Source organism: Eleutherodactylus coqui, chromosome 1 (assembly GCF_035609145.1).
Source record: "Eleutherodactylus coqui strain aEleCoq1 chromosome 1, aEleCoq1.hap1, whole genome shotgun sequence".
Classification (NCBI taxonomy): Eukaryota; Metazoa; Chordata; class Amphibia; order Anura; family Eleutherodactylidae; genus Eleutherodactylus; species Eleutherodactylus coqui.
In genome coordinates this window covers 365,557,061-365,570,936 of record NC_089837.1, presented here as the reverse complement: position 1 = coordinate 365,570,936, position 13,876 = coordinate 365,557,061, and the positions used below count along the sequence as shown (strand labels likewise).

At 41.5% G+C, this 13,876-nt stretch overlaps 1 protein-coding gene across 1 annotated transcript in view; it reads left to right on the top strand.

Moving 5' to 3' along the window:
• DMD (dystrophin) overlaps nt 1–13,876 on the top strand; it is a 2,524,637-nt gene that overhangs the window by 1,819,249 nt on the left and 691,512 nt on the right. The window contains exon 53 of the mRNA XM_066577956.1: nt 958–1,169. Coding sequence (XP_066434053.1) covers nt 958–1,169 — 212 coding nt within the window. The remainder of the gene's footprint in view (nt 1–957; nt 1,170–13,876) is intronic.

Genomic DNA, 13,876 nt, shown 5'->3' with positions numbered 1-13,876 from the left:
TGAACCCCAGTGACTACAATGGGAGACTCAAGCATTTTTGTATTGGGCCCACCGGGTGCCGAGCTTTTTTTTGTGTGTTTTTGGGTTTGTGTCTGTTGTCTCTCTCTCTCTTTCTCTCCAGCCAGCCAAAAAAATTCGCCATTGACGTCCGCTGCGTAGCAGCGGGGAGGGGCCAAAACTGACACACCACAGCGGGGAGGGTCAAAAAACTGGGGTGGGGTCGAACAGGGCATGATGCTTTCTTGAGTAGCGAGCACCACCGAGTATGCTAATACTCGAACGAGCATCAAGCTCGGCAGAGTACGTTCGCTCAACTCTAGTCACTATTTATGGTCTTACATAACCTAACATACTGTATAATCACTCTGCCTCCCAGGAATTCAGTGATATTGCACATGAATCCATCTAGTTCAACATATCATGCAGTATTGATCCCAAGGGAGACAGAAAAGAAAATAATGGAGTTTCCAATTGTCCTCATATAAAAAAAGGAAGTTCTTTCTTACCTAGAGGGCAATAAACCCATATTACAGCATTGTATGGAGCACCATGTGATGGGACAATGAGGTTTAGAATGGAGCCGCATGGATGCCATAATTCTTCATAAATTTCTTCGACTGGCTGTGCCGTATTCATGAAGTTTAAATGCAATCTAATATTTCTATGAATGTGTCTTAATTAAACCATCAAATATTATGTGGACTGCAAATAAATCTACTGCATCAACTTAACTGTTTGCCCTGGAGTTTGTACCGATATTTTAGGTATATTTAATACAAATATTTAAACCTAAAGCATTTAAGGCATTACTTTTAGTGGGAAGATAATATTAGAGGGCTTGTATGCTTGAATGTATGCAGCCACTTAGATTAGAACTACCTTGACCAAGTAATGAGTAACATTCTGAGAGAATAAACCATAGCACTTTACATAAGATTTGTCCTTTCTGTTTAACAGTTGAAAAAATACAAAATCAATGGGAAGAAGTACAATGCCACCTTCAGAACAGAAGACAGCAGCTGCAGGAAATGCTGAAGGATTCCACCCAGTGGCATGATGCTCGTCACGAGGCAGAACAGATGCTGGAGAAGGCAAAAGGACGTATTGAATCTTGGAAGGATATATCCTATACAGTTGAATCCCTGAAGAAACAAAATTCAGAAATAAAGGTCTGTACGGAGGATGCTGTTATTTCTTTACAGATTTCTATTTTAAAAGTTTGCATGTGTGCTAGTGATACAGCCATGAACTCTGGGAATATTTGTAAGACATGCATTTCATATACAAATATACTTATAGAAACTAAACATTTGTGAATATCATTTTCTACAGTGTAAACATTAAACATGGATGTAGAGCGAAGTGTGTAACTTTAGTAGACATGGTATATAGTAGATATGCATTACTTGTGGTCTGCAAAGTCTTTCTGTGTGGCCTCTGACCAGGGGTATAGGCAAAATGTATAATGTAAATGGACTGTAAAATGTTAAAGGGACTATCCGAGTTAGTATTGGTTCTTTAATAGCAAGCAGAGGATTAAAATAATAAAATGAACTGTACGCACTGGATATGGACCCCCACTCCTCACCAGGCTCTACTTACATGCTACAGTTCTTTGTACACACAACATGATTAAAGTAGGCAATCCTAGGCCTGAGCAGTGTACAGTAATTGACGGCAGCATATAGACAGGGAAAATAGGAACAGTGGTTCTGGAGCAGTGGTGGCCCTGAGCCGGTAAATATGGCTTAATTTATTACTTTATACCCATCCTTGCTGATAAAATGCGATAGAAAGTAGAGGTCAGCACACAAACAAACTCCTATTGCGTATGTGATCCAGTCCCTAAGGCCTCATGTCCACGGGCAAAATAAGAATTAAAATCCGCAGCGGATTTTAACTCTTCTCCCGCCCGCGGATCCGCATCCCATAGGGATGCATTGACCACCCGCGGGTAGATAAATACCCGCGGATCGTCAATAAAAGTGATTTAAAAAAAAATGGAGCATGAAAAAATCTGGACCATGCTCCATTTTCATGCGGGTCTCCCACAGGGACGGCTCCCGCGGGCTTCTATTGAAGCCTATGGAAGCCGTCCGGATCCGCGGGACACAAAAATCAGATTTTACTCACACGCTCCGGTTCTTCTCTTCGCCGCGGCGCCATCTTCTCCCCGTTGCGGCCGGATCATTTTGCCTCGGCCCGGCGCATGCGCGGGGCACGTCACCGACGTCATCATGCACATCCGCCGAGCCGAAGAAAGAAGATCCGGCCGTGACGAGAGAAGATGACGCCGCAGCAAAGGAAGTATCCGGAGCGTGTGAGAGGTAAGTTAATTCTGATTTATTCCTATTTTCAGCGCTCATGTCCGCGGGGCAGGAGGGACCCGCTGCAGATTCTACATGGAGAATCCGTAGCGGGCCTGATTTTCCCCGTGGACATGAGGCCTAACTCCAAGAACAGGTAAAGAGTCACGGCATCATAGAGAAGCTTTCATAAGAAGTCCATAGTTACCCTTAAGGTACTTGTACTAGTCTGGTCTGGCAGCGGCACTAGCATGACTTTGACAGCTGTCAGAGATACTAGTGATAACATGCAAACATGGGCAGCTCTTTAGTGCGCCTGTGCCATGCCTTTTACAAATCTAGATAGGTGGAGCAATGAGAGAGGCAGCAAAGTGCATTGCATTATTCAGATTCAAATAGATACTTTTTTATTACCACTCAGAGCACCCTGGAGATATGAAAGGTCAGCAGTGACCATCATAAACATATATTTGACGTGCATGTTTATGTCTATGACTTTAATCTGACATATATATATATGGCAGACTGCACACAGCCAGGTTGGATTCCACATGCAGGCCCAGCCAGTGACCCGTGCGGACACCCTGCATACCTGTCCGCAGTGTCTTCATCTGTAAAGCAGATGTGCCAGCCAGCACATACGCAGTATAGAAGATGCCATCGCTAGGTGATGACACGGATGTTGCGACCCGCCCGCAGTGACAACTGTGGATTGGTCGTGAATCGAATGGCTTCCATTGACTTTAATGGAAGCCATCCGTGCGGAAGTCGTGCTAACATAGGACATGGAAAAGCGTTTTTGCATAGCATGTCTATGGGCAGCATTTGCTGCAGAATCTAGAGGCGGACACCTGCTCCAGAGTTCGCAATGCAAAAACTCCCGTGTGCATTGAGTTTCAGTCAAATATGATGTGATATATATATATATATATATATATATATATATATATATATAAAAATATATATATATGTATAAAACCACATATATAAATAAATATATATAATTTTGAGATGTATGATGTGAATTACATATGTAATTAGAACATGGCACACACACTTGTATGACAGCCAATGGATGGAAGGGATATATATATATATATATATATATATATATATATATATATATATATATATATATGTGTGTGTGTGTGTGTGTGTGTGTGTGTGTGTGTGTGCGTGCACTATGTGTATTGTGATGCTTAAAAAACGTAGATTATTTTGCCACAATGTGGCACTTATGTCTAGTTTTACTTGCATGAAACAGTGCAAATATTATGAAAACTCCCATGATGCAATGACACTTTGCCTCTTCATGCTTGTTGTTAAAATTATAAATAAATTGGACAACCCCTTTAAGGGCTCAGTCACGCGAGCGGAGGTCCGCGTGTATTTCCGCATGCAAAAACGCCCACACAGCAGGTGCGGATGAAAATCTGCACCTGCCAGCGAAAGAACATATGACTGGCAATGGACCTGGTCATGCGGATTTTCGGCCGCACGCAGTGCAGGTGTTTTTCTGCGCGGAAATACGCGCGTATTTCCGCTCATCTGACTGAGCCCTTAAGCTAGATGCATTTTGACTATGGTTATATAGTGAGTTATGTTATTATTTGGCTGTATGCCGTAGTCACAAGGAAAAGTATATTGAGTAAACATTCATAGTACAAGATCGGTACGAAAATCAGTAAGTGAACCCTTGAATGTAATAACCTGTAAATTCCCCTTTGGCAGCAATTACCTCCACCAAACTTTTCCTGTAAGTAATATAGAAAAAGGGAAGAAGGAAGTCAACTTACCTCTTGTAGTTACACCCATAGAAGTAAGAAAAACTGGTTTTGTGCAGGGCCAAAAGTAGAGTGTTAAATCCAAGAAAAAAGTGGAGTCCAGCAATAATAAAATAGGCAAGATGTGGTGGCCTGGAAAGCGCCTCTATATGCCTGCACAGGAGCAGCATCCAACGGGTGATATTGTGCTTGAGAAAGGAGCCAAGAGCTCCGAAACATGTTGCACTACTTTGTCCTGTTTATTAAAACTCCACTTTTTCAAGTCATCACTGACAAGTCTCTCTCATTTCATAAGTCATTTCACTTGACCATACCCACGTATGGGCTTTTTGACAAGGTCTTCCCTCCTGAGGTTACCCTGAGCGCAGGAATTTTTTCTCTTTCTCTTCATTTCCACTGTTAATAATAAAATAGGGTTATCATAAAAACAGACATTTAAGAAAAATCCTCAAAAACTGACAAAACTTCACATGAAACACAGATGAAGTTTTACAGTTTCTAAAAAAAAACCTTATTCATAGCCAGAACAAATGTTCTCTGTTTTCAATCATTCTTTAGCTAATTAACTTTTGTTGTTTAGGCCGCCTGCACATGGGTGGGTCGGATTTCGCATGCGGGAGCCCGCAGCGCAATTCGACCCTATGCCCAACCGACATCCGCGTGTACCTGACATCATCTTTCTTTTCTTTACTGCTGATGGTCAGCAAGGCTCGCCGTTGAACAGGCGCGGTACAGAATTTTTTTTTAAACTCATGCTTTTCCCGCGGAATCCACGGCCCATCCGCAATGTCAATTGCGGACGGGCCGAAGGTCGGACAGCTTCCATTGACTTCAATGAAAGCTGTGCGTGCGGAATCCACAGGAAAATGGAACGCGCTGTGATTTTCCCTCCACAAGCAGAAATCGCAATTAATTTTCACTTGTGTGTAGGAAGCAGCGGATCTCCATAATAAGTAATGAGCTGCATTTACTGAAGATTCGCGGTGCCGACGCTAACCGCAGATTCTGCAGCAAATATCCACCCGTGTGCATTGACCCTTAGGCCATTGTCTTGTTGCATGACCCAATGTGTCTTCAGCTTGGTGTATTGGGCTATCTCATCTGTCCATAGAACATTTTTACAAGAGCATTGTTGAACATCCAGGTGCACCCTGGTAAACTGAAGACGGGCCGCAAGGATTTTTTTGCCCAAGCCCAGACGAGTTGTCACCACCTCATTTGCTCAAGCAATCGAGAAATGTGAGATTCTCGGCTTGTGTAAAAGAGGCATACATTTTTTACTGCTACCATTTATTTTTTCTCACCTTTTTTAGGATTGCAGATTGTGTTCTTGGAATGGTCTTTACAAGACACCCACTCCTAGGGAGAGCAGCAACAGCCCCGAATTTGCTCCATTTGTAGATAATTTGTCTAACCATGCATTGATATACACCCAGGTCTTTAGCAATGCTTCGTAGGCCTTATCACTCCCACCTGTGAGGCTAGTCACACCAAGCTGCACGTTGGCCGCTGATGGACAGCAGTCTCCCTTTACACAATAAGTGAGAGACAGCTGTCAATCAATGGCTGATACTAATAAAATGCAAATTTCCCCCCAACTACTGTACAGATATATACAATAGACATATTGCTGTAATCAGTGTGCCAGTGACAATTTGTGTGAGCAACATGGCTGCCTATGGGAGATTGGTACATTGTTTTCCGCACGCAAAATCCACGTGTGGAATACACCATGCAAACACAGTTGTGTGAGCCCAGCCTCACCCTCTGAGAACAGCAAGAAAATGGTAACTGATTTCCTTTAATATTAGCATTATGCTGCGACCAAAAGACGTTTCAGAATCATATCATGTATTAGGTGTGCAATCCTCTGCTATGACTTCAAGTTTAGCTTTCTAATTGAAAACAGGCCATGCAATTAGCTTTGTATCCACTGTTTAGTCTGTGTGTTTTCCCAGGCACTATATATTCATGGGGATGACACATTTAATTTTAAAATAAAATAAATAAACAAAAGCAACTCTTCAGATGAAGATTCTGCTGCGCTTGTTCTTCTGTCTGCATGTTATTCCGTTTGGGCAATTTACTGATGATGAGCCTCTGTAGTGCTTACATGGTATATTTTTTAATTATGACCCTAATTACCATAATTTGTCCTCCTTAAACCTGTTACTGTAAGTTAATCTCCATTGGAGAAGAGATAGACATTAGAATAAATGCACACTATGAGCATAGTGATACATTTGCTCGATTAGCAAGCAAGCAATTAAAAAAGCAAAAATAAGACACACAATATTCCACAGGCAATGTGTGAGCCATATTTGTGAATAGAGAGAATGTGTTGGTAGATTCCTTTGCAAGAACATCAAAGATTTTAATTTATTACTGTGTCTCTCGACATATGCCGTATATACTCAAGCATAAGCCAACCCGAGTATAAGCCGAGACACCTCATTTTACCACAAAAACTGGGAAAATTAGATGCCTCGAGTATAAGCCTAGCTAGACTAAGTAGAAAAAAGCTCCGCAATATTCACCTCAATGCCGGCGTCTGTGTCCCCCACGCAATGGTCTCCCCGGCGGTGCGACAAGCTGCTCTGTAACCCTCCCCACTGTCATCTCTCTCTGCTAAACGGGGCTTTGAAGTCCCCTGCTGTCAGCAAGTAAGTGCTGTGATTGGATTGAGCGCCAGCCAATCATAGCTGGCGCTCAATGAACCAATCACAGCCATTCAGTGATGTCATTCTTTAAATGGCTATGAATGATCGAGCGCCGCCTGTGATTGGCTGGCGCTCGATCCAATCACAGCGCTTACTTGCTGATGGCGGGGGAATTCAAAGCCATGTTTAGCAAAGAGAGATGACAGGGGGAGGGGTTACAGAGCAGCTTGCCGCACCGCCGGGGAGACCATCGCGGCTGCGAGGTGAGTATTGCGCTTTTTTTTTTTAACCTACTCTAGTCTAGCTCACTCGAGTATAAGCTGCAGGGGGCTTTTTCAGCATAAAAACGTGCTAAAAAAGTCGGCTTATACTCGAGTACATACGATATGTTAAAATTGTTAATTCAGTTTTGCAACATTCAGACCCAGTATACACAGATTTTTGGGGCTTTTTGTTGGTAAAAATACATTGAATATTATTTTTTTTTCCAGGTGTTTCTGGGAACTATTTCTTTGATTCATACATTTTTACATGGTTTTTTACAGTCTTAGGCCTCGGTAACACGGGCGTTTTTTTCGCGCGATTTGCGGATCGCATGACGGATGCGCATCCGCAAATCGCGTGACCGGGGCCGATGATTCGCCGAAAAATCTGCAGCTAGCAGTGTTTTCGGCGAAACGGCCCCGAACAAAGGAGCGCTGCCCGCTATCCTCTGCCACAGCTGTGGCAGAGGAGAACGATGCTCGCCCATTGAATTCAATGGAGCCTGCAATACAGTCGGCCCCATGGAAAGCAATGGGCTGCCGGCAAGCGCTGGATGAATTTTTGAATTTTCGGGGAAGGGCTTCAAATATAAGCCCTTCCCTGAAAAACATCCTGAAAATGTGTAAAAAAAAAAAACAAAAAAGTATACTCACCTTTTCCCTGCTGAATACTACACAGAGCAGTTCAGAAGAACTGCCGGCTGGACGCGGCTGAACTCCGGCTGCAGGGAAAAGGTGAGTATACATTTTTTTTTTATTTTTACACATTTTCAGGATGTTTTTCAGGGAAGGGCTTATATTTGAAGCCCTTCCCCGAAAATTCATCCCGCGCTGTCCGGCAGCCCATTGCTTTCAATGGAGCCGGCTGTATTGCCGGCTCCATTGAATTCAATGGGCGAACATCGTTCTTCTCTGCCACAGCTGTAACAGCTGTGGCAGAGGAGAACGCCCCATTGAGCACATATATAGAACACAGCGATGCTGTGACCATGTGACCGATCCCATTGGGATGCATTGGGTCTATAGATCTGCAGATGGCAAGCGCGTCTGCAGATCGGACCAAAAAACGGTCGTGTGACCGAGGCCTTAGGGTGACTACCCACTACAGTTCTTTCTTAACTGCGAAATTTGCAGCGTTTTTTTTCTCCATGGGTCTATGGGACTTGTTAATATTAAAATCACATCGTGCAGAATCGCAATTTCGTGGTAAATTGCGATTTTGCCGCAATGCGGTTTTAATATTAATATGCCCCATAGACAGCTGGAAATAAAAAAAAAAAAAGGCAGCAAATTTGCAAACGCTACTGGGTAGTCACCCTTATCGAAAAGCCAATGCAAAAATGTATAAAACAACCTCACAATACAAACACGCTCCAGTCAGAAAAGTGCCACTTACCCAAAAAAAAAACTCATCAGAAGTGAAAAAAAATGCCACTTTTTGTAGTTTATGTCTTATTTAAAAAATGGGAACTATGCCTGCATTTCCAAACTGGGCCGTTGTGCAGTGGACAGCGCTATCGGCTTCTATCACTGTCCGTACTGACAGTGGTGCTGGGAATCAGCTGATCGGGAATCTCAGGCGGTGGACCATTGCCAATCATCTACTGATAATCTATCCTGAGAATAGTTCCCAGAAAACCCTTTTAAATATTTCACCCACATGAGTTTTGTCTGATGAAAGTGCTTTGTATCTTGCTGAGATTTTTAGAAAATGTCCCCACTGTCACAGCACTACATTTTCTACAATGTCAAGTGTAATGTTACTTAATGCAAGTTGCATGTCACTTATGTTTTCACAATCCTTTGTAGAATAGAATTCTTATACATCACATCACTCATATTACACATTGCATTGTGTTGCAGTGGTCTGAAAGCATGCTGTATATTCATCATTCTACATCATTTTAAAGTTTACATCTTAACCCCTTAAGGATACAGCCTGTTTTAAACCTTCAGGAAGCAATAACTTTTGCATATCCTCATTCTAGGAGTGATACATATTTGACTTTTCTATAAAAATAGCTGTAGGAAGGCCTGCATTTTGTACAATGAGTTGTATTGTTGTGTTTGGGGGGTGGAAATGCAAACAATAATTTCACAATTGCTTTTTTGAAGGCGAATTGAAGGTAGAAAAAGAGCACATGGTCCATCTAGTCTGCCATTATATTACTTGCTTTTTCTTTCTCTCTTAGCTTAGATCTATGCTCATCCCAGGCATGCTTGAATTCATTTATTGTTGATTTTCCAACCACGTCCGCTGGAAGCTTATTCCAAGCATCTACTACTCTATATCCTGACCTTGCTTCTGATTTTTCCTCCAACTATTCTCAGATTGCCCCCCCCCCTTATTCTAGTGTTTAGTTTCCTTATAAAAGCACTTTCTTCCTGAAACGTATTTATCCCTTCAACATATTTAAAAGTTCGGATCAAATCCTCCCCTCTCCCTACTCTCCTCCAGGCTATATGAATTAAGTTCTTTAAGTCTTTCCTGATGAGTATTGTTCTTGAGACCTTCCACCATTTTTGTAGCTGTGAGAAATCAGGACCCCTAAATCCTTCTCTTCTGAAGTCCTGGTTCACATAGAACAGCTCATTCTGAGGATTTTCTTCTCCCTAAGTACATTATTTTACATTTGGAAACATTAAACTGCAGTTTTCATTGTTTAGATCATTTATCTAGTATGACTAAATCTTTCTCCATGTTCAAGACCACCTATTGCACACTTTTGTGTCATCAGCAAACAGACAGACCTTACCTTTACCTGTTAAACCTTCTCCTATGTCACTTACCAACATATTACGAAGAATTGGACCCAGAACAGACCATTGTGGTCACCACTTGTGACAAGTACCTTTTCAAAATACCCCGTTAACCACAACATTCTGACAGCTTTCTTTTAACCAACTGGGAATCCACTGGACTATCAAAGGATTAAGTCCAATTTTCAATAATTTAACTATAAACTTTTCACTGTATATCAGATAGGCAATATCCACGGCACCACCTTTATCCACCCCTTTTGTGACATAGTCACAAAGAAATCAATGAGATTAGTTTGACGTGAACTGCCCTCAGTAAAGCTACACTGTTTAGGGTTCAACAGGTTGTTGGTTTTAAGTGGTCGAATATTCTCTTTTTCAAGAGTGTTTCCATTAGTTTAACTACTAGAGATATCAATCTAACTGGTCTGTATTTCCCGACTTCTTCTCTACTTTTCTTCCTATGGATCAGTATAACATTGGCCATTCTCCAGTCATCAGGAACATCACCCGATAGAAGGGACTGGTTAAGCAAATAAATTAAAGGTGCGACAATCGTAGATTGGAATTCTTTAAGAACTTTGGGGTGGATGCCATATGGACCGATCACTTTATTCTACTTTAAATATGCAAATTCACCAACATCAGCCTCCAAATACGCTGGATCTGAACCCTTACAACTAGAAGTACAAACAGGCCCAAATATATTATCATTCTGAAAACTAGCTTCTGAAAATGCAGAACAAAAATAGCTATTCAAATGGATAGTGATGGCCTTATCTTCATTGATCGGGAAACCCCACTTGTATATGATTTTTTTCTCTTTACATAATGAGGTTATTGGTGTTAGTCTTCTCCAGGCCAGCATTGTAGAATGTGAAAAATCTGAGAATAGCTTAATGTTCTCATAGAGGGGAGGTAGATTCCGTAGTTTCCTTGCAACATTCATCATATATTCTTTAATATGAAAAAAGTGGATTTGTATGATCATGTCTCTTGATATATTCTTTGAGAACGAACTTGGTTTTGGAAGCCTGTGCATCCTATCCAGTATATGTTCCTCTGGTTAAGATTCAGGAAGCAAGATTTTTATAAGACAGAGCGTGTACTTCCGCAAGTCTTTAAGTCCCACTGAATCTGCTATTCCCCTGAATTTGATGTTATTACGTCTCTTGCAGTCTTCCAGGTCTGCCATTTTATTTTTGACCGCTTCCAGCTCTTCCACTAGTTTATAATGCACATCCATTAGCTCATTATGAGAGCTTGTTATTTCTCCTGTTTTTGATTAGAATGGATGAAAAGAACAGCGCCTTGGAGTAGGAAGTACAGTGCACAATATAGCTTCTGAGGGCAACTTCCCAATTCCTCATGTGATCCACATCAGTGGAGAGCCGCATATATAAGGAAAAATAATCCCCCCCCCATCATCAGGTGGGGGTAAAAGCAGATTAGAAAGCAACCAAAATCCGCTCAGACGATTTGAAGATACTCACTCAGGATGGGGGGAGGTATACCCAGCCTGAAACTACTGGGTGAAAACTCCCCCCTTGAAATCCTGGATAGCCTTGTATAATGGAAAAACTTGAAATAGGCTAATTTTAATAGCCAAAACGCGTTGCATTCTCCCCGATTTCCCTTACCGGGGCTTGTTTTTTGTGTGTGACTACAATAAACCAGGACTCCTAACCTTCCATAGTGGACACAGAGTTTTTTCTTTATACAAGGCTATCCAGGATTTCAGAGGGGAGTTTTTCACCCAGTAGTTTCAAGATAGGTATACTCAAATACTCTGGACTTTTATTGTCTGAGCGCATTTTGGTTGCTTTTTATCCTGTTTTTGATTCAAAGTAATCTACTCTCTCTCCCAGATCTCATATAGCAGAGTTGACTGTGCTGTGTATCAGTGAGAGTTCTTTTTTCAGGGATCCCCTCAGGGCAAGAACCATACCTTTTATAAAAAAAACTCTGATGCAGCTTGACTAGAGCATGCTATATTCAAGATAGGGTCTGTATCTCTTGACTCCCCTTCTGCTTCCTGCTCTGGTAGGGGTTGTTGTAACTTCTCCTCCCTCCTGGGTTTCCTCTTCTCTGGACTGCTATCCTGAGAGGAGAGTTCCTTTTCCCCATGCTGGGACCCTGTTTTCTGGCCTCCCTCCTTCTCCCCCCCTGTGGTGCTGCAAGTCTTTCACCTCTCCCAGTCTGTGCAGTGATGCCTGAAGCTGTGCCTGCTTGTGTCTGGGGAGTGAGGGGCAGGGGGAAGCCCGCTTACTTGATCTCTGCAGCACAGGTTTTTTTTGGTCTACTCCCCCCTGGCTCTGACTGCTTCTCTGCCATGTTAGGTGCCAAGTGATCTTCCTGCCCTTCACTCCCACCTTGTGCCTGAATGAAATCAATCAGGTGTTTTGGTCCAGGCTTTGCTTGTCTTCTACGGGTCATTGCTCTATTCTCCTCTACTCTGCTCTACTGCTGGTGGTCTCTAATGTCTTTCATGCTGTCACTTAGAGGTTAGTGGAGACAGAGCTCAGATTCTCATGTCCTCCATCTTATCCTTCCAGACCTTGCCCCTGCCTTATCTTCATTAATATAGTTACTTTTTCTGTTTTTGAATTTTGTAATTCCAGTTTTTCTGCTTTCTGTCACTTACCTACCTAAAAAATGTTTTATTCACCCTCTCCACCCTGCTATGAATTTGTACATTTCTTCCTCCCTTTGTGCTTAAGCATCATTAATAATATGTTTTACCTCCTTCTGCCTAATTTTATACAATTCTTTGTCAGCTATATTTCCATGTTCTTTAAACAGTTAGATAGTAATACAATAAAAGAAAATAAATCTGCCTAACTTCTCTAGTGAACCACAGTGATTTCTTTTTCGTTTTCCTTTTGCTAGTTTGTTTGACATTAAGTTCAGTTCCTTTAATATGCTATTTTATTCCACCCCGTTAGTTCTTTTTTAAAAAAATCTCACCCTTGTCCTTGAAATTAGTCTAACATCTAATTCTTTAGTTGTAGTGATGGAGTCTCAAAGTCTCTTCTTATGTCAAACCATAAGCATTGGTGGTCGCTGGAACCAAATTTCTCTTCCTTCTTAACCTCAGACACCAGATTCCCATTAGTCAATACTACATTTAAAATGTTATCTCCTGTGGTTAATGACTCAACAAGTTTAGAGATGTTTCTTTAAGTGCTTCTACCAAATTTCTGCTTCTGTTTGTAAAAGCACTAGGGATACTCCAATCTACATCAGGCATGTTGAAGTCACCCATTATTACAATATTTCCCTTTATTGCCATTTACGTAATTTCATCAACCAACAGGTTATCATGATCCTCAATCAGCCCTAGAAGCCTATATATTACAGTAATTCTAAACACAGTTCCATGCAAATCCAGCGAGTGTCTCGTTCTCTGTATGTATTTTGAATCACTGTTGATTTAAGAGTAAACTTGACATAAATGGCTACTTCACCACCCATGCTTTCTGATCTGCCTTTTCTGTACAGTGTGTACCAAGGCATGGCTATTTTCCAATCATTACAATCTTTAAACCATACCTCTGCTATGGCAACCAGGTCTAAATTATCCCTGGATAAGATAGCCATTAGCTTAGAGAGCTTGTTTCCTAAGCTTTGGGCAGTAATATAAATTGTGTGTGGAACATTACATTTTTGTTTTATTCTTTGCAACTTCATTAATTTTATTGTCAAAATTAACCAGCATGTTTTGATAGACACCAATACACCACTTCCACCTAACCAGCTGGGGACAGAAAGCATCCTTATAAATTACATTTCTGTCCCTTCATCTAGTTTACATGTCTGTCAAAAAAAATTCTGAATTCCTCACCAGGCACTTCTGTACCTTTGTTTGAAGGATGTAAACTATCCCTTTTGAACAAGTCCATCTTAGACCACCTACCAACATTATGACTAACAAACCTAAAATATTCAGTTTGATTCTACTTTCGGAGCTATGCATTAAACTTGGAGATACAACTTGCCTTGTTTATCTGATTACAGACCGGCAGAACCTCTGAAAATGTAACTGAACCTTTAATCTTTCAAAGCTCTTAGCTAAAATTTTGGAATTCTTTCTGAAGAGAAAC